At 38.5% G+C, this 18,874-nt stretch overlaps 4 protein-coding genes across 4 annotated transcripts in view; 2 read left to right on the top strand and 2 right to left on the bottom strand.

The window, feature by feature from the left end:
* Positions 1-200: 200 nt before the first annotated feature.
* Positions 201-2,117, bottom strand: arl16 (ADP-ribosylation factor-like 16). Its single transcript, XM_030140612.1, has 5 exons — positions 1,955-2,117; positions 1,317-1,372; positions 1,110-1,229; positions 893-1,008; positions 201-731 (listed from the first exon to the last, which is right to left on the bottom strand). Exons 1-5 carry the CDS (start codon positions 2,088-2,090, stop codon positions 566-568), a joined length of 594 nt encoding a protein of 197 aa, XP_029996472.1. The 5' UTR covers positions 2,091-2,117; the 3' UTR covers positions 201-565.
* Positions 2,118-2,231: 114 nt separating this feature from the next.
* Positions 2,232-5,818, top strand: fn3krp (fructosamine 3 kinase related protein). The gene is made up of 6 exons (XM_030140610.1): positions 2,232-2,492; positions 2,759-2,910; positions 3,981-4,072; positions 4,177-4,259; positions 4,685-4,807; positions 4,891-5,818. Exons 1-6 carry the CDS (start codon positions 2,352-2,354, stop codon positions 5,227-5,229), a joined length of 930 nt encoding a protein of 309 aa, XP_029996470.1. The 5' UTR covers positions 2,232-2,351; the 3' UTR covers positions 5,230-5,818.
* Positions 5,819-7,569: 1,751 nt separating this feature from the next.
* Positions 7,570-18,874, top strand: part of tbcd (tubulin folding cofactor D) — a 45,209-nt gene continuing 33,904 nt past the window's right edge. Inside the window, exons 1-13 of the mRNA XM_030140605.1 lie at positions 7,570-8,083; positions 8,176-8,226; positions 8,329-8,426; positions 8,552-8,653; positions 9,310-9,456; positions 9,883-9,938; positions 11,505-11,637; positions 12,396-12,441; positions 13,036-13,168; positions 13,571-13,713; positions 13,795-13,855; positions 14,010-14,084; positions 14,234-14,328. Coding sequence (XP_029996465.1) covers positions 7,888-8,083; positions 8,176-8,226; positions 8,329-8,426; positions 8,552-8,653; positions 9,310-9,456; positions 9,883-9,938; positions 11,505-11,637; positions 12,396-12,441; positions 13,036-13,168; positions 13,571-13,713; positions 13,795-13,855; positions 14,010-14,084; positions 14,234-14,328 — 1,336 coding nt within the window. The 5' untranslated portion in view covers positions 7,570-7,887. The remainder of the gene's footprint in view (positions 8,084-8,175; positions 8,227-8,328; positions 8,427-8,551; positions 8,654-9,309; positions 9,457-9,882; positions 9,939-11,504; positions 11,638-12,395; positions 12,442-13,035; positions 13,169-13,570; positions 13,714-13,794; positions 13,856-14,009; positions 14,085-14,233; positions 14,329-18,874) is intronic.
* znf750 (zinc finger protein 750) lies at positions 14,361-18,534 on the bottom strand. The gene is made up of 3 exons (XM_030140609.1): positions 18,316-18,534; positions 15,418-16,685; positions 14,361-15,322 (listed from the first exon to the last, which is right to left on the bottom strand). Exons 2-3 carry the CDS (start codon positions 16,662-16,664, stop codon positions 14,740-14,742), a joined length of 1,830 nt encoding a protein of 609 aa, XP_029996469.1. The 5' UTR covers positions 16,665-16,685; positions 18,316-18,534; the 3' UTR covers positions 14,361-14,739.

The following is an 18,874-nucleotide window of genomic DNA, read 5'->3' as shown; positions in this document are numbered from 1 at the left end:
TTTGTTATGCACTTTATGCCCTCTGCTGGTAGCATTTCATGCCTGCAGTACTGTACTATGGTATTGGGATCAACATTTTTTCTTCACAATTTCCTACAAGTTAAAAAATGAAAAACAGGACCTTTATTGAATTACTCTGGCCTAAGAAGTCTTACATGCATCATCACACTTCACCATAAGTAGCACTCAAATATTTTTTTAAGAATTTATTTAGAAAAAAGCCAGTACAAAGAGCTGTAACACCAGCAGTAGTGCTGATTTAATACATTTTACTAAGGCCAATCATACAATCATTCCACTGTGCCCTGACTCAACTGAGTCTGCTTCTCATTCATCCTAATGAGCGATAATCCTTTTCTTGTGACCCAGATAGAGTATTTATATGAAACATTCAGCATTAACTGCTTCTTTGTCATTTGTTGAGTCCGATATTAGATATGAGGAGGTGATCCACATGAAATCTTGTTACAAAAAAATAAGGTGCGTCCAACATTTCTGCAGTGAAATCTTAGATAAAGACTTGAAAGTTCTTTTATAATAGTGTCTTCATGTTGGACAAATAACATCAACTGACTGTTACAGACTCCAGCCAGCCCAGGACTTCCTGAAGCCCCTCTCCGGTGCAAGCACTCAGTTCCAGTGTAGTGATTGGTTGAGTAGCAGACGCAATGATGTCCTCAAGCCGGAACAGTGACTTTATCTCTACGAGACTCATAATACAAGGCATGTCCCTGAAAAAGTTGGAATGAAAAATTCAAGTATTAGAAAATGCACAATGGTAAGAATAGCTTTGTCCAAGAGACAGAGTTACTATGAACTCTGCTGACCCAATGTCTCTGACATACTGCAGGTAAAGTAAATCAATACAGAAAATGATGTATAAGTGTGTCACCTTTTGTTAAAGAGAATCAGCACTGATGCACTGCGAAGAGGCTCAGCAGAGAGAACGGACAACACCTGGATACAAGAGGAAGATACCTGAGCAGTGTTGGATGAGTCCACAACGAACTATAGAAAAATATGAACAAAAGATGGTTAAATCAAACGGGATTCCAATTCACCCTCCTAATAATGTTCCAGATCGTAGCACTATATTTAGAGGAACCTACAATGACAGAGGAGCAGTCACTGAAATAACTTGGCCAAATGGGCCCCATGCAGCCGCCCAGCTCTCTCACAGTCACTTTCTTCCTCCTCCTCAGTGTCAGGTCTATCAGGTTGGTTCCTACCTGCAGAGGTAAAAAAAAAAAAAAAAAATGTCAGGTCTGAACTGTTTTACACACTGTGTAATAAAACTGCCTCATAATGAATCTTACTGTGGGTAAAGTTGAAGGAGGTGTCCCCAGTTCATTCAAACCATGCAAACTAAGCTGTAAACATAATGTTAGGAAAAATAACCATTGCCTTGGTCTTAGTGGCAATGTTTTCCTAAATAAGTCTTTTAATACAACAATGAAATAATACTGTGCCTGTTATTTTCTTAATTCAATTAAATTTAAGCCGTACATGCTATCTATAAAGACATATTTGCACATACATTCTCTGGATGAATAAAGGTAATCCTTTATTACTTATACGGAAATAAATAATCAAAACTAAGGTTTGTATATGCATATACATTTAAAACATCTTTATGAGGAATTTTTACACTATTTTTGTACGGACATTTGTATGGGTTAAACAAAAAAGTCAAAATATGAAACTGCTATAAATATGCATAATACATGTGGACTTTATTTTATTTTTACATAAATATCTTAAACATACAAATTCAGTATACATATACATTTGTAGTACTACATGTACATTTAATCACAACCTATTAAAATATAAGATCTGCTTACTCTAAATGTTTAGCTCTTAATAAGCTACATTAGCAAGCTAGTTAACGCTAACACCACACGTCTCTCACTTGCTTCTAATAAAAAAACACTTAATAAAGCGTAAAGGATATTATGTAATCGTTTTAACAACAGTGTTTTCCCAACGCCAGTCGCCCCGAGAAGCAAACAGATGTCATTTCTGCTCATTTCGCGTTTTCTGCAGCAACATAGTGGTGTTTTAATCCAGTTAAAGCATGTAGCAAACATAGCCTCTCAGCCTCATTTGGCACCATGGCGACGCTACGTCATCCTGTCAAGTCACTCTGATAGGATAAAATACAAGTCAATCACAAAAATCTTGTTTTTTATTGGTCACTGTTAAATATGCGTCACCAAATCTTCGAACAACAGTGTTCATTGGTTCACACACAGGAAGCTGTAGCTGCAAAAACTACAGGCGTTGCATGTTTACTGTGTTGGTATTATTCCCACCATATTTCTAGAATTAGTGTGTGTGCGGAGACAACCATGGAAGCCAAGTTAAAGAAAGAGTTGGGGACTAGCATCCTGAAGCCGACTGGACACTCAGGAGGTGGATGCATCAGCGAGGGCCAGAGTTATGATACTGACACTGGGAGAGTGTTTGTGAAGATAAATCACAAGAGCGAGGTATTATTACTGCAATCATTACTGTGCATTTTGTTGAATTCTTCATTAGCATATGCTGTTTGTGAATGCAACATATTAAAAAGGCAAATAGCAAGTAGGATTTGTTAATGATGATTTGCTAGCAACCTCACAAGTCCTAGTATTTGACTGTCAGCAGGTGGACTTTGTACACACACTGTGCAATGATGAATAGTCGAATTATATACACATGACAACACTATAACATCATCCTCATTGTTTTCTTTCTGTTGTGTTTTTTAACTCAGGCCAAACGGATGTTTGATGGGGAAATGGCCAGTTTGGAAGCCATTTACAAGACAGCAACAGTAAAAGTTCCAAAGCCTGTAAAGGTGATTCAACTTGACACAGGAGGGAGTGTGATTGTGATGGAACATCTGGATATGTCAGGTCTTAGCAAGTATGATCCCTCTCCTACAGTATATATCAAAGTGTATTAACCCTTTCATGCATGTATTATGAGAACCTTTGTCAATATTTTTTTCTTGATTGCTTTTATTCCTTTTTAGGCATGAAAAAAAACAATGCAATTGATTTTTTTTTTTATGACCCTATTTTTCATGGAGTTACAAAAATGTCCACTCAGCTGGACACCATGCATTTAATTTTTGAAGCAAAGAAACATATATTTAAAACTCATCATCAGAAAGTGATAAACTGTGTGAAAACTATGAAATAAAAACATTTTTAATGCCCCTAATTGCTAAATTGCTAATGTTTTCTCACATTTTATCATACTCTAATATTAGTTATTACTCATTTCATGGAGATAATATCCTCCTGAGACCTAGGAAATTGACAGTTTTAGCTGTTTTACATTAACTCTTTCATACATGAATTATGAGAACCTTAATCAAGATTTTTTTCAGAGTGTTTCTATTCCTCTTTAGGCATGAAAGAAAAAACATGATTGAAATTTTTTTATGAACCTATTTTTCATGGAGTTGCAAAAATGTCCACTCAGCTGGACACCATGCATTTAATTTATGAAGCACAAAACATGTATTTACTGATATACTGTGTGAAAACTATGAAATATAAACATTTTTAATGCTGCTAATCTTATTTTTTCTCATATATTAACGTGCTCTAATTCTAGTTATTACTCATTTCATGGAGATAATATGCAAAAAACCCCAAAACTTTTTGCTTAAAAAATAAACTGTTAATTACAGTCTAATAACAATTACCAATTGATTTACACTAAAACATGTTAGTGTAGATCAGGTTTATCAAGAGCAGCAAAGATACAGTAATTGTATGAACTGCAGTGTTTGGGATGATGCATAAGCTCCACTATGTTGGCTGACAACAAAACACATGAATAAACAACAGAACAGCTGTAGAATAGCTGTCCACTGTAGTGACCACTGTGCATGAAAGGGTTAATATGTGTAGCAGCACATCCATCTAGACTGGACAGCAGACCTTTTAAACTTTGTAAAATGAAATTCTGTATCACCTGTATAGGTACTCAAAACACTTGGGAGACCAGCTGGCAGATCTGCATCTTCACAACAAGAAGCAGTTGGAAAAATTTAATAAAGAGCAGCAGACAGTGGGTAATGCACAACAACCCATTTTTGATATGTATATTGACTGAATAGCAGACAGATTTTTATGTGAGAGTTAATTGTTGAATCATAAAATCTTTGTTTTTATGCAGGAAAAGGAGCTGGAGAGGTAGAGGTGGAACCTGTGGACAAATTTGGTTTTGGAGTAACCACATGCTGTGGCTATTTACCACAAGTAAGCACAAAACTATGTACTTTACCTGGCTATTATGAATCTGAATTCACTTAGCTTATGTCTCCAAATTTCTTATGTGATTATTTATTTATTTTTTAATGCTTATGGCCATTATGGGAATTAACTTGAGTACTGCCCTCTTGGACCTTTGTCATTTGTGTTGGGAAAGGAGTGTCTCCATTGTGTCTTGTCCTGTATTGTGTAATTTTATTGTGGTGGTATCTGGTAGTGCTGTTTCTGTGTATGTGCTCATGTGTTTATGACCCCTGCTGCACGCTGAATTTCCTTTCCTAAGGACAAATAAAGTTGAAAGTTGAATTACTTTACCTGTACAATATGTTAAACTGGACAACATTAGAGATGTTCCAGTTGACCTGACCTGGACACTATGTCTGTGACCCACAGTTTTTGTTGTTCTTCCACAGGAAAATGAGTGGCAGGATGACTGGGTGACATTTTATGCCAGACAGAGGCTGCAAGTTCAGCTTAACATGGTGGAGAAGACTTATGGAGACAGGGAATCCAGAGAACTTTGGGCCCAACTACAGGTATCCCTTCTTCTGAGTGAAACATGTATCCTCTCCTTCCAATTTCCTCATTAATGACATATTTAATGCATTACTGCTTACAGCTGAAGATCCCTCAGTTTTTCACAGATGTGGAAATTGTCCCTGCTCTACTTCATGGAGACTTATGGAGTGGTAACGTGGCTCAGTGTGCAGACGGCCCAGTCATCTTTGACCCTGCTTCCTTCTACGGCCATTCAGAGTTTGAGCTTGGAATTGCAGGGATGTTTGGTGGCTTCAACAGTTCGTTTTACTCTGCGTACCATGACAAGATTCCTAAGGCACCAGGTTTTGCACAGAGAAATCAGCTTTACCAACTCTTCCACTATCTGAATCACTGGAACCACTTTGGTGGTGGATACAGAGGCTCTTCCATAAAGATAATGAAGAATCTGCTGAAGTAACTGCACTTAGAACCACTAACACAGTCTTAAAAGGAAGCTATGTATTAGTGGCAGATGATAATTTGACCAATATTAGTTCTGCAGATTATTTAACAATCCAAGTATTACAGTCTGATATTGCACTACCTACTATATTGTATAGAGACTACAATTCACTAAGACCATGAACATACACAGCAATAAGTCTACTCAGTCTGCTCCACTTATAAACATTTGCTACCATCAAAACAACAACCTGATCTGTATTACTCACTTAGTATCTTAAATTTAAAAACTAAATGAGGTGTAGTGTTTTTTAATTATATTTTTTCTACAGTAACTTCTATTTATATTTTTCAACATTTCCAACTATATCATTCTTTTCTTTTGCCTGTGTTTGACCAGCAGACAAATGAATTATACTGTTGTGTAAAGATCAGACTTGACAGTGAATGAGAACATTGTATGCTTTAGCTATAAGAGCTTAACTGATGTGTCATATTGACTGAATAACTACATACACCTACAAAAGCTTGCTGTGTAATAATAAATCCTTGCAGTATTTGGTTTCACACTTAACCAACAATAAATCCCAAGATGTTGCAAAGTGTTTGAAAGTTGTTGTTTTTTTTGGGGTTTTTTTATTGAACAAGACTTGAAAACTTTGTCTCATTAACACTTTTTTTAGTCCACCTATAATAATTTGTTGGGGCTATTTGTTGTAAAGGGAGGGCACACTAAATACTTGGACATTTGGTCTATAGGCACTGATATTTCCAAACTTTTATCCCGCCTCCCGAAGGGGAGGCAAGGGGTATTTTTTGGTTCAGTTTGGGTGTTTCTTTGTTTGTTAACACTCTAGCAGCAAAACTATCAGTTGAATTCATACCAAATTGGGTTTATATATTGCCAGTGACCCAGAATAGATTATATTTTGTGACAAGTAGGTCAAAGTAATTTTTTTTTCTCCAAAGTTTTTATATTTAATTTTTATATTGTAAGAATCAAAAGTGTACAATTGAATGTATATGAAATTTAACAACATAGTTATTTAACAGTCTCAACCCTGATGCACCTCATACTTCAACAAAAATATATAAACATACACATCCAAAATGAATTCATAAAGTAAAACTACATCCTCAGTTACTATGAGAAATTGTTTGTGTCCATCTTTGTATAATAAGACAGGCTGCCACATTGCATAAAATTTGGCTGCATTGTCTCTTGTGGTATATCTTATTTTCTCTAATGTCAAATAGTTTATAAGGTATTTAATCCAGAGGTTGAATGTCGGAGGATTTCTGTCTTTTAATTTAAGTAGAATGAGCTGATGGTCAAAGTTAAAAAAATTTATGAATTTTTAAAATATTTTTTCTCCCATTCACTTACAATAGGCAAAATTTCAAATGTCTTTTAAAACATCAATGTTGTTTGAATTTACTTCAAACTTGGAACATATATAGAGGCAATTGATATGCTGACATCAGCACATACATAGACATGATGACATCAGCTGGATCGATGACAAAATAAGTAACAATACATGCGAGGGGTGGGGTTTGTTGTGTCTGGCACCACTTGTTCTTTCTAGAAATTTTAGTAGTTCCTATTTTTTTGCAGTTATGTATGGATATAGACACGCAAATGCATATGTATATTTATTTTAACCCTTTCATGTATACTGGCCACTACAGTGGACAGCAATTCTACAGCTCTTCTCTTGTATATTCATGGATTTTGTTGTTTTGTTTTTTGCACATATAAAGTTTTAACACATTACATATGTTTTCTGACATGAATTGGTAACATTGCGTAGATGTCCCCTGAACATAATAGTTATAGTTTTCACGCAATTTATCAGTAAATACATGTTTCTTTGCTTCAAAAATTAAACGCATGGTGTCCAGCTGAGTGGACATTTTTGCAACTTCATGAAAAAAGGTTCAGAAGAATTTTTTTATTGTTATTATTACTATTTTTTAGTGTATTATTATTATTATTATTATTTAATTTTTTATTTTTTTAATGTTTTATTTATTTTTCATTAGAAAATTTTCAGTCGCATTGTTTTTTTTTCATGCCGAAAGACGAATAAAAACACTCGGAAAAAAAAAAATCTTGATTAAGGTTCTCATAATTCGTGCATGAAAGGGTTAATAAAACAACAGACCTAATGGTCTTTTGAGATTTTGCACAGAACTGTATAAAGAAGATGATGTAAGAATCGCACAAATATCTCTATACATAAATAGATAGTGATATTGTTTCAATTCACACATTATGAACAGGTTTATCTGATAAATTTGCTTTGTCGCAGAGAACTACGCCCTTCATGTGTCACGTGACCGCGAGCCCTCTTGAACCTCGTCGCTTTCCGTACCTGGAATGGGCGTGCATTGAACATCCCGCACAGTTTGTCAGGATTTATATCTGTAATTTTTGTAACCACAGTTACTTTTATTTCGTGTACACGCCGTTTGTATATCACCACAATCTAGGCCGACTTCTTGCTATTTGTATATGTTAAATAACTGTCGTCGTTTCGTCATTCTTTGCTTTATGCTAAGTAAAAAATGCTAATCACAGTTAGCTAAGTGGTCTGTTTGAGTGTTACTAATAGCAGAACAAAAGCTAGCATTCGTGTCTGCTACAAAAAAAAAGTGTTTATCAGGTTAAATGTTAGAGAAAATGGCCTTAACAGAAACTGACAATGGGAGTTCCGGCGGTGATGGAGGAGAGTCGGACATCATTGTTAAAACTTGTGTCTTGGGGGGCTTCAGTGAGAGCGATGAGACCAGGGCTCTGATCTCCAGCCTGCCGGAGGTCCAGGGGGACATGGTGTCAACAGAGTCCGTTACACAGAGATTTTTGGGTGAGACACCGCCCTTAAATCGATTGATAAACCTGTTTTAATGTTTGGCTTTTCCTTGCTATTCATTGCACTTTTTCCTCTTGTTTCCTCAGTGATAATGAACAGATACCAAGAGCAGCCTCATCTCTTAGACCCACATCTTGGTACATAAGTATACCAGTAAAATAAGTATTTAGAAGTACTGGAAGTTTATTTGTAAAAGTACATTAATGTTAAAAACACCCCTTTCTTTGGTGTTCAATCAGACTGGATGTTCAACATGATACTGGAAACGATAAGGAATGAAAAGTCTCCCCCATCATTGGTTCATTTGAGCTTCAAATTTCTCTACATAATCTGTAAGGTCAGTCAGAAACAGTATTTTAAAGGATAATCTTTGTCTGTTTAGTTAGTGAAAACCCACTACACTTAACCACACAAAATAAAAACTGCGACAATCTTAAGTGTGTTTGTTTTATTTCTTATTAGGTGAGAGGATATAAAATCTTCATGCAGCTTTTTCCTCATGAAGTGGCTGATGTCCAGCCTGTTCTGGACCTGCTGTCCAGGCAGGACCCTAAAGACACTGAGGTGAGATTAATCCTTTATACCTTTGTGGCTTTATTTCTTCAGGGTTTTTGTGAGTCATTAAAAAGCATTAAAAGTCATTAAATAGATTTTGTGAAAGTTAAGGTCTTAAATGGCATTAAAAAGCATTAAATTCAATATCCAGAGGCATTAAAAAATTGAATACACATAATGGGGAAAAAAAGCATTGTTATTCAAGATTTATTTTGATAATAGAAACATTTAATAATTTTGATTAGAAGTATAGTGTGATGATTGACAGGCGGAACCCTTCAATTGGCTATTGTTTATGACCAATACACGAAGTCACAACACCAGATGCTTGGAGTGCAATGTGCTGTGAGCGTGCTCATGCTGTGGCGAAAGGAAGGGAATATTAGCAAATGTCAAAAAAAAGAGAAAATGCAAGTTTCAGCAGAAGTGGTTGGATAAGGAACTATTTCAGAACCTGGTTAAAGCCTGTTGATGGTAAACTATCATAAAACTATATATAAAACTGTATCTGCAGTGGGACATGGGCATTAAATTTGTTTAAAGTGGCATTAAAAAGCATTGAATTAAATTTGCTGATACCTGCAGAAATGAATGGATTACCTTATCTTTGTTGTAAAAATTGCATTCATTTGCTCATATTTTGTTTTACTAAATACTTTTTCCAGACTTGGGAAACCCGCTACATGCTGTTGTTGTGGCTGTCTATGACTTGCCTCATCCCTTTTGACCTTTCTCGACTGGACGGTCATCTGGAATCTGATGGTGGCAAATCCAGAGAGCCCATCATGGATCGCATTTTAGCCATTGCCAAAGTAATATATATTAATGTCTTTGTGCTGTTTTGTATTGTGTTTAAGATCCTGGTCCGTATTTCCACTGTTCACATAAAATAATGGCTTGGCTTTATCATTTGGGTAAAAAAATATCTAGAGGTTTGCTTGTAGTAATTCTATAATAGTTAGGACACACATCATGATACAATAATAACCAAGTAGCACGCACAGTCACCAACACAGCAATAACAATGCAGCTTCAAATAAATTAGCATATCATAATGTCTTCCTATCCACATTGAAGTTCTTTATGGGAAAGTTTTATAAAGATAATTCAGTTGTCTAAATTCTGAAAGATTTATGTTCATGGCTGTTAACTTTCTAAACTGTGATTTTACTACAAGCGTATCTTCCTACAGTAATAATCATCTGCATTAATAACAGTAGTTTTTTGTTTGTTTGCAGTCTTATCTGGTTGTGAGTGATTGTTCCAGAGATGCTGCATCTGTACTTGTATCAAAGTAAGTAATCAGTACATAATAATTACATTATGTGGTTATTACTGTATCTCTAAAGATTAGAATCATTATAACACTATTATGATATTCCTCTAAATATTAATAAGCTATATCCTTCCAAAGAAAAGAACTTGGCTATGAGACTGCCCCCACAGGCTTGTATTGTAGGCACTAGGCATGATGGGCAATCACTTGATCTACCTCTCTTCTCACCCTGATGCATCCATCACTCTGGAACAGGGTCAGTTTGGACTCATCAGACCACATGACCTTTTTCCATTCAAAAATAGTCCAATCTCCAATCTTTATTTTTTTCTACTAAACTGAAGGTTGTTTAAGAAATGAGAAGTTACTCCCAGCATCAGTTAGGGTTAAACATACATTTCCAGTCATTAATCTCTACAGTAATTCCCCAATGCAAGGCTTTTTGCTATTTGTTGACTTTTTTTTTGACCAGCCAGTGTACATCACCACACACTTACAGAGGATCTGGAGTGGTGATTGAGAGATATTATTATCAGATTCTTCTACATAGTGTATATTCTTCTACATATTAAAACGTATTTGCACAATAATTTATCTTAAACTAGAAGCACTCGGAGAGCGCAGACCTCCGCCAAGGCTGATCAGTGGCCCCCCCGTGGGCCCCCCCACCCCCGATCACCACCAAAATTTAATAATTTCTTCCTTATCCCATTTCCAACAAACCCTGAAAATTTCATCCAAATCTGTCCATAACTTTTTGAGTTATGTTGCACACTAACGGACAGACAAACAAACAGACAAACAAACAAAGCCTGGCAAAAACATAACCTCCTTGGCGGAGGTAATTACACTTGGCAATTGTCAAGCAAAATAAAACATTAATATAAAGAGCCATTCTGTCTCCATTAATAAGAAAACTACAAAAATATGAAACATCTTTGAATATTTGTGTAGAAACATAGAAAACTAGAAGCACTCGGAGAGCGCAGACCTCCGCCAAGGCTGATCAGTTGCCCCCCCCGTGGGCCCCCCCACCCCCGATCACCACCAAAATTTAATCATTTCTTCCTTATCCCATTTCCAACAAACCCTGAAAATTTCATCCAAATCTGTCCATAACTTTTTGAGTTATGTTGCACACTAACGATCAGTGCCCCCACCCCCCCCCCCCACCCCCCCCCCGTGGGCCCCCCCACCCCCGATCACCACCAAAATTTAATCATTTCTTCCTTATCCCATTTCCAACAAACCCTGAAAGTTTCATCCAAATCTGTCCATAACTTTTTGAGTTATGTTGCACACTAACAGACAAACAAACAAACAAACAAACAAACAAACAAACAAACAAACAAACCCTGGCAAAAACATAACCTCCTTGGCGGAGGTAATTAGGTTAAAAAGGGTACTTCACATTGAGATATATACAGTATATGTACTATTCTAATGTGGAGTTATGATTTGTATTCCGCTCTTCAGCCAGTAGAGGGCAAAGGTGTCCTTAGTATGTCTTGACTGGTTTCTGAATTTGTTTATCCATTTGAATCCTCTTATTGCTTTCTTGTCTTATTGGACATGACTCTACAGGTTCATGACACGCCCTGATGTGAAACAGAAGCGCCTTGGAGACTTTCTGGACTGGAGCCTCATGACAATAACCCAGACCAATGACCAGTCTATGACAGACATAATGGTGCTAGATGGTGCCCTGCAGTCTCTGGTAACACACAAACACACTGATCATGTTGAAGTCTGTGGTGTTGCATGCACGCTATCTGTGTGTGCGTTTGAGGCCAGTGTAATTTGTTTGCACCGTTGTATTAAAACCTGCAGAGAATAGTTTACAAGAGCTGACATGACTGGTATGTTTCATCTTATGTGGCTTTGGCAGGTGTGTAGTGTACACCTGTTGCATTTGCAGGACCTGCTGCTTTGACTGAAACGGTTCCTAAGCAAATTAAAAAGTGTATGAACGCACAACTTTTCCTACTTAATGCCTTTTGGGTTTGATTGTTTACAATACAAATCTTTATTAAAAATTGAGAAACTTTTCAAATGACTTCCAGTTCTCTTAGGTAAGGTAATGCAGCCCTCAAGCAAGCATTACACTGATATGGTTGGCAAATTAACTTGCATAACATGTTTACAAAGCATCCCTTTGTACTTAATGTCTATGACATGAACCTGGCTCCAGTCTATGTGGTGCTTAAGGCGCTCAAAACTGGCTCTGTGTGATCAGTCAGCGAGCCTACAGGACCTGTACTTGGATGTTTTTTTTTCTGTGTACACTGGGTGCAGTTTGTTCCAAAAAGTGAAAACAAAAGACATTTATATCTACATGTTATTTTGAGTATTATTTATATGTTAAATGTCACATACATAAGTGTTTGGAGTATTTAATGTCTTTGTAGATGTTACTGCTGTCATGTGAACCCTGCATTACCTTACACTGACTGATCACCTCTTTGTGAACCATAGGCAAAACTTTATAAACATGGAAAAAGAGAAGACCTCCTTCAGTACGGTAAGTTCTCATTTATCTGCTAGTACGGTACTCCTAATGAAGCACAGCTGCATTTGCTTTATGTGCAAAAACAGACTTCCATGTGTTGGAATTAATGGAACATATTATTGTCACATGGCTTGTCCTCATTCAGTTGCATTTTGCCCACAGCAACTGCAATTTTTTCTCTGTGGATTTTAATATAAATGTTACTCCACAGGGGTGTTATCCAAGTACACTCAATGTGTAGTATTTCCTTTTTAAGGTATAATTACAGAGTTTTCCTGGGGATGAATCGGACTTGATATCAGATCTAAAAATAGAATTTCTTTTGACATATGGAACTTGTCTTTCTTTCTTTTTTTTTTTTTACCTTGCATGTGATCATAATTCATGGTAGTTTCAGCAATTTCCAATGGTGTGAGATCAACAGATTTGCCTAATATGAAAATTTGCATATTTGGAAAGTAATAAAAAGTGAACCTGGATTATAGAGGAATATATCTTTCAACCTCTAGCCAGAGAAAAAGTTCTATTTCTGTAAACATCCATGTCCGTTATTTCTTTGTGTATTGATTTACAATATAATGACATTATTTATGTATTTGTCTGAAGCTCCTACAGTTCTGCAGTGCCTTGAGAAGAAGCATTTATCAGACAGCAGCCAGGCCATGCTGAGGAAGCTGGGTGTCAAGCTAATTCAGAGGCTTGGCCTTACATTTCTAAAGCCTCGTTTGGCTGCATGGAGGTTAGGCCCATAACTAACTAGTTATACATGATCATGTGAAGACTCAACCTTTAAAGATAATGTCTGTGTAACACAATTAGATGAGCATGTGTGAAAAACCTTGTCCTTTATTTTTTATCTTTGCATAGCAGGAAATAGCTCTTAAATAGTTATTATGATTATGATTATTGTAGTATTTGTATATTTAGTTGGAGCTTAATGTATTGAGTCAAGTTCTACCATTTAATTTTGAGAAGTTCGGTTTATATAAAAATATACTATACTATACTATACCATTGTATTTATTGTGTCCATATAACATGTTTTTATAAATAATAATATGCTGGTATGATCTGGTAGAACAAGATGGGAGTACAGAGTTGAGTATGTCTTTCTTAAATATTTCTTTACATGTTTTTTTAGGTATCAGAGGGGAAGCCGCTCCCTTGCAGCTAACCTGTCCATGTCCCAGACGACTGCAGTCACTGCTGCTGTGAGTCCTGATGTAGAGACGCGAGAACAGGAGGAGGACTACGACATTCCTGAGGAAGTGGAAACTGTTATAGGTCAGTCTCTGCCTTAACTGCCTTGGAAAAAGTGTCGTAATGCCCCTGCTAAAGAAATCCCATCTGCACATTTGTTTGCAGAGCATCTGCTGGTGGGACTGAAAGACAAGGAGACTATTGTGCGTTGGTCTGCAGCAAAGGGGTAACGATCTGTCTGAATTTAACCAAGAAAAGTTGAACTGTTTGTAACAAGTCATCCCTGTTGCTACTTGTCCCTGATCATCTTAATGTCAAGGACTGCACCTCTGAAAGAATTTCTGTGATTCAGTAACGGCCTATTTTATCTAATGCTTCAGCATAGGGAGGGTGACTGGAAGGCTTCCCAAGGAGCTGGCAGATGAGGTGGTTGGATCAGTGCTGGACTGCTTCAGGTCGGTTCTTGCTAAGGGCCTTTTGGCTCTCCATCACTTATGATTTGTGACTCTGGTTATGCGTTTTTTTCTTGTCACAAAAAGGACAATGTTTAAAAGACGGTATTTCACAAGCAGGGTTCAAGGTTTTGTTTGTGTTCATATTTAAGCTTCCAGGAAACAGACAATGCTTGGCATGGAGGCTGCCTGGCTCTTGCAGAACTCGGTAGGAGAGGCCTCCTGCTGCCTTCCAGGCTCACAGATGGTAAGTGGCACAATAAGATAGATGAGCAATAGTGAGCAATTTAAATGTCTCTTTATTCAACATTTGTATAGTTATAATGCATCACCACATCCTCCGTGTTAACCATATATAGTACAAAATATTAAGACAGTTTAAATATTAAGAGCCCATATATACATTCCTTTTCACCATTACTAATCAAGGGTAAGATCAAGGCATAATATGCACATACCAATGACAACAGGCTTTTTTTAATGACTGTCCTTGTGGCAGTACTTTAAACATGTCACGTCTGCTCCTCTATGAGTAATTGAATATTTCAGTGCTTAATTAACATTTTAACAATGACATTGAACTTTCTGGTAGTTTCATGTTAAGGCTTGCAGTACTGATGGCAAGAGATATTTTATCTTTTCTTTCCAGATTAAGTTCTTAACAGCAGCGAGGCCTCCTCCTTAAAGCGCGCCCCGCTGCCTTTGCTCTCTTGTTTGGTTTATGGCAGGTATTTTCACCGTGGGCTCTGTTTGTTCTTTTCATGGCTTTTGCCTTAGTCTTCGTCGTGTACTTGGTCTTCGCTGAAAATTCAGGTCTTCTAGTGTCTGTGGGTTCCTCTGAGGGCCTGTCTTTAGCGCTGATTTCACATGAAGAGACAGTAGAACTTGCGATGGCTAGTTGACAAAGTGCTAGTGCTGCCGTCTGCCTCTGGTCGCATGGTTCTTCTTCATCTTCTAGTTCCGTCTCCGGTTGAAGATCTTCTGAAGTGCTCCGGGCAGAGCTGTATTCGGAGCTAATATGAGGGGATCGGAGGCTGAGGTTCAGAGGCAGCTCATCGCCTTTTGATTTCTCAGAGCACTCCAGTCTGTGCTCAGATGGACCCTTTTCTTTGTCGTGGTTTCTCGTTGAGAGGTTGAGTGGAGCCAGATCCTCTCTTTCTGTCTCATCATCGTGATCCGATGCAGTTTCAGGACTTTGCTCAGACACAGATTTGGAGGAATAGCTACTGTCCTCTGTTGATCTGAAAGAGTCAAGACAGAATAAACAGTCAGAAAGCTGAGCATTGTTGCAAATACGGCCTAATACATGTCATTATTTAACTAGTTCATTCCTTACCCTCCATCCACCTGCAGTGTTCTCAACTGCAGCAGGCTTTCTGCAGACTCCTCTTCTCTTAAGTCAGGTTTACTGGGTTGTGAGGCAGTAGTGGTGTGTTCACCCAGTGTGGTATAGTGAGGGCCTTCCGTGTCTCTCTGGATAATCTGTGCATGGCAGGGTCTGTCAGGGGACCCCAAGGCCGAACATCCCTCTTTAGGACTCAGCCTCGTTGCCTTGTCTCCACTCTGCCCCTGGTTACTCTCCTGTCCTGTAGGTGTGTTCAGGCTGTTGTGAGCGGAACGTAATTGCATGTATAAATCATAGTCCTTGGGGCCGAGGCTTGAGCTGTACACATCCAGAGGAAGATAGCGGTGTCCTGTAATCGGCATGGAGAGCTCGTGGGGTCTGTACAGGGTGTAATGCAGAGGTGGGCCTGGGTGTAGGGAGTGGCAGTACCTGTACGGGTACGGGGGGAAGAGGGGCGGGTGAGCTGGGGCGACAGGTTGAGGGACTACTGGCCTTTGGGGATCCAGAAACTCCGTCCTGAAGGGAGGGGTGTTTGGCTCGCCGGCGTGGTGGTTTGCTGGGAGGTAATATGTTGGATAGAGGTGCTGGTCAGGCAGTAGATATGGAGGATATTCAGGGACCATTTGAGGAGGGAAGGGTTTTAAAGGAATAGATGGTGAAATCGCCCCCCAAGGAAACCCGGGATGGTTGAGAGTCGGAGCTTTTGACTCTTCTGTCTGCTGCACAGATGGTTTCAAGGCATCTGGGCCGTCACGGTTAGGTGTGACAGGGGAGAAAGCAGATGGGCGTGGCAGAGCCTTGGCCCCATTACTATCCCTGATCTCTCTATCTACAGCTTTATTCGTCACGCTCTGGCTTTCCTTATTGACTGGACTCTCACAGCCGACGTCTACTTCCTCTACGTCATCTGTGCTCTTCTTCTCCTCCTCTGCTTTTTTCTCTTCGGTTTCCTTTTTTTCAGGACTGCTGCTCTGAGCTGCAGGAAGGGTGCTCGAACAGTCCTTGGGTTTGACAGCGACCCCCTTCGCTACAGCCTTGACCTGTCTGGCTGTTGTCCCGTTTTTCTGTGTCATGAGGGAGATGGAGTTTTTACACAAGTTGTATTTCATGTGGTTAAAGAGATGAGACTTCTCATTGCACGTGAAGGGACACTGGAAGCATTGGTACTTGAAGGGTTTTCCAGGCGGCCGGGGGATGTAGTGGGGTCTTTTTGGCTTGCGTTCCTGAGCAACGTCCATCTTGATTCCGATGCACGTTTACTGAAGAAAAACAAAACACAACAGTCATGGTTTTGAGTTTGTTGGAATCAGAATCAGAGTATTTAAGAAGCTCTCAAAGGGATACATTTAGACTTCAAACTTCAAGAAAACAAAGACATTCTGGGATAAACAAATTGCAAAAGGGTGTAGACATTAAGACGCTAGGTCCAAGTGGAATTTTAACTATAAACTTACTGATTATGAGATCTATTCAACTCACTGGTGGAAGCCAGTTTTCAAAACATTTTAACAGCTAAAAGGACATGACCTTGGAGTTTTCTGTGTTTTCTATAGGTTTTACATGGTTTAGACATCCTTTTTTCATATAAGCTGAGTAACTTGTGAATCATTGCAGGTTTTCCACCTCTTGAGTCCTATGTCCACTAGAGTTGTTTGACTGGTTCACACGAAGATAAGTTCCTACTCTGTGTTTTTTTAAGTTGCTCGGGCAGTAAAATCTCTAGCCACACAAAACACTGCACCCTCAGGCTAATATATTTCTTCAACTGTGAGTTCACACTGGGCTGAACACCAAACAGAGAAACAAGTAAATATGGAAACCAGCTCACTGTATGCAAAATTGGATCCACATGTTTGCATAGGTGTACTCCAGCCCTAATGCAGTTTCGGTTGATTGACAGTCGCCTGAAAACACCTCTGCTTCACCTGTCTGAGCGTTCTGATAACACTCTGATCATCCAGTAAACTTACACAGTCACTGCTACATGGCTAGGTACAGTAGGCAGGTGTCGGGCAGACTCGGCACTTACTAAGACAACCCCGGAGGGCATGCAGAGACTTGCTTTCTCTCTCAACATTACTAAACTCTGCGCTGTTGGCGTGGGAACCAACAGCCACCTGCTTCCCATGACTACACCTGTGGGATGCACTCATCTCTCATTCATCATTTAATGAGCTCACAAGCTCCTGAGAATATCAGAAGTCTGTTTTAAATACATCTCCGTTAATGGAACAACTGAAACCAGCCATTTCTGTTGCAGGGGAAAGAAGAAAAAATGCCTCAGCTTTCCCTTTGAGATGAAACATCACCTAAAGCTGTGAGTTAAGTGTTACTGGGTGCCGCATGGACGAACCGGCTTGTCATGCACTGTCGCAAGAAGTTGTCACTCAAGTTTCTGTTCAACTGTAGTAGCATGCACAGCCACTCCCTTTAAAGACCTTAAATTTGTCAAAAAATCAATTTTAACAGTAAATTTCTTCACTATCAATGTCACCTGGTCATCATATTTCTATTGTTTTTTGCCTGTTTGTAAAAATTATTGAATAGTTGATTTTTTTAATATACTTTTATGACCAGTTTGTTAATGCTAGAAGTCTGTGAAACTGTATTTCTTGGGTGTTAAAGTCTGCTGTATGGGTCTATCACATCCAGGATTATCTCAGTCTCTAATAACAGTCAGTCAAAGCCACATTTTGTTAAACTTTCTGGTGACAGGTGCGCTCTTTTACAAATACAGGTAAAAATAACAGTGACAAGTACTTTCTCAAACTGGTAATAGTTTTTGCTAATTGCATAGAAAGTCTTTGACATATAATTAAGATTAAGCCCGTGTAATTAAATGTTGTTCTCTCGTCAAAGAGAGGTGGCAATTTAAAAAAATGGTCTTACCTGCTCGGCTCGTATCGCCGTCTTCCTCTGAGTTTTTGGGTTTTCAGCGAGCTCCTCCACAGTCAACACTCAGTGACGGTGGATCTGGACACGATGTTTACTAGTGTTTTTGCCGAGAAGTTTTAAGTGTGTTTGTGAATATGTGTGATCATGCATGTGTGTGCTGTATTTAGTGATGTTAGTCGTGTGGTGAGTTCCTCTCTCTGAGGTGTTTTCTCACTTGTGGGTGGAGCTTTATCTTAAACAGCAGGGCCCTCAGGCAACATTGATGTACCTGATATTAGTCAAGCCTCAAGCAATGATTTACATGATGGGGTGGGGTGGGGGCTCCCAGTATTTCTTCCTCTTTTGTGATTTATTTTTTTTGTTCTTTTGTAGAAGTGGTCACTTCTGCTAGTGACTGTAAATAACATATTGATTTACATTCACACTTAGAGTTTCAGGTGAAGTTCAATGACACGCAGATAAAGTCAAGATGTGCCATTCGTCAGCTGGATGGTCAAATCAGTGCTGATCTTCTTTATCTCACTGTTGACCCACAAAGATCCAGTGCTACGTT

Source organism: Sphaeramia orbicularis, chromosome 8, assembly GCF_902148855.1.
Source record: "Sphaeramia orbicularis chromosome 8, fSphaOr1.1, whole genome shotgun sequence".
Lineage (NCBI taxonomy): Eukaryota > Metazoa > Chordata > Actinopteri > Kurtiformes > Apogonidae > Sphaeramia > Sphaeramia orbicularis.
This window is presented reverse-complemented; position numbering and strand designations above follow the sequence as displayed.

Coding starts and splice junctions, on each gene's coding strand:
- arl16 (XM_030140612.1), bottom strand. CDS start 2,090: ATGTTTGCTACATGCTTTAACTGGATTAAAACACCACTATGTTGCTGC. Junction 1,373..1,954: donor GTTGTTAAAACGATTACATA/ATATCCTTTACG, acceptor CATTATGTTTAC/AGCTTAGTTTGCATGGTTTG. Junction 1,009..1,109: donor GTGACTGCTCCTCTGTCATT/GTAGGTTCCTCT, acceptor ATTTTTCTATAG/TTCGTTGTGGACTCATCCAA.
- fn3krp (XM_030140610.1), top strand. CDS start 2,352: ATGGAAGCCAAGTTAAAGAAAGAGTTGGGGACTAGCATCCTGAAGCCG. Junction 2,911..3,980: donor GATATGTCAGGTCTTAGCAA/GTATGATCCCTC, acceptor TCACCTGTATAG/GTACTCAAAACACTTGGGAG. Junction 4,260..4,684: donor GCTGTGGCTATTTACCACAA/GTAAGCACAAAA, acceptor GTTCTTCCACAG/GAAAATGAGTGGCAGGATGA.
- znf750 (XM_030140609.1), bottom strand. CDS start 16,664: ATGGACGTTGCTCAGGAACGCAAGCCAAAAAGACCCCACTACATCCCC. Junction 15,323..15,417: donor ACACTGCAGGTGGATGGAGG/GTAAGGAATGAA, acceptor TGACTCTTTCAG/ATCAACAGAGGACAGTAGCT.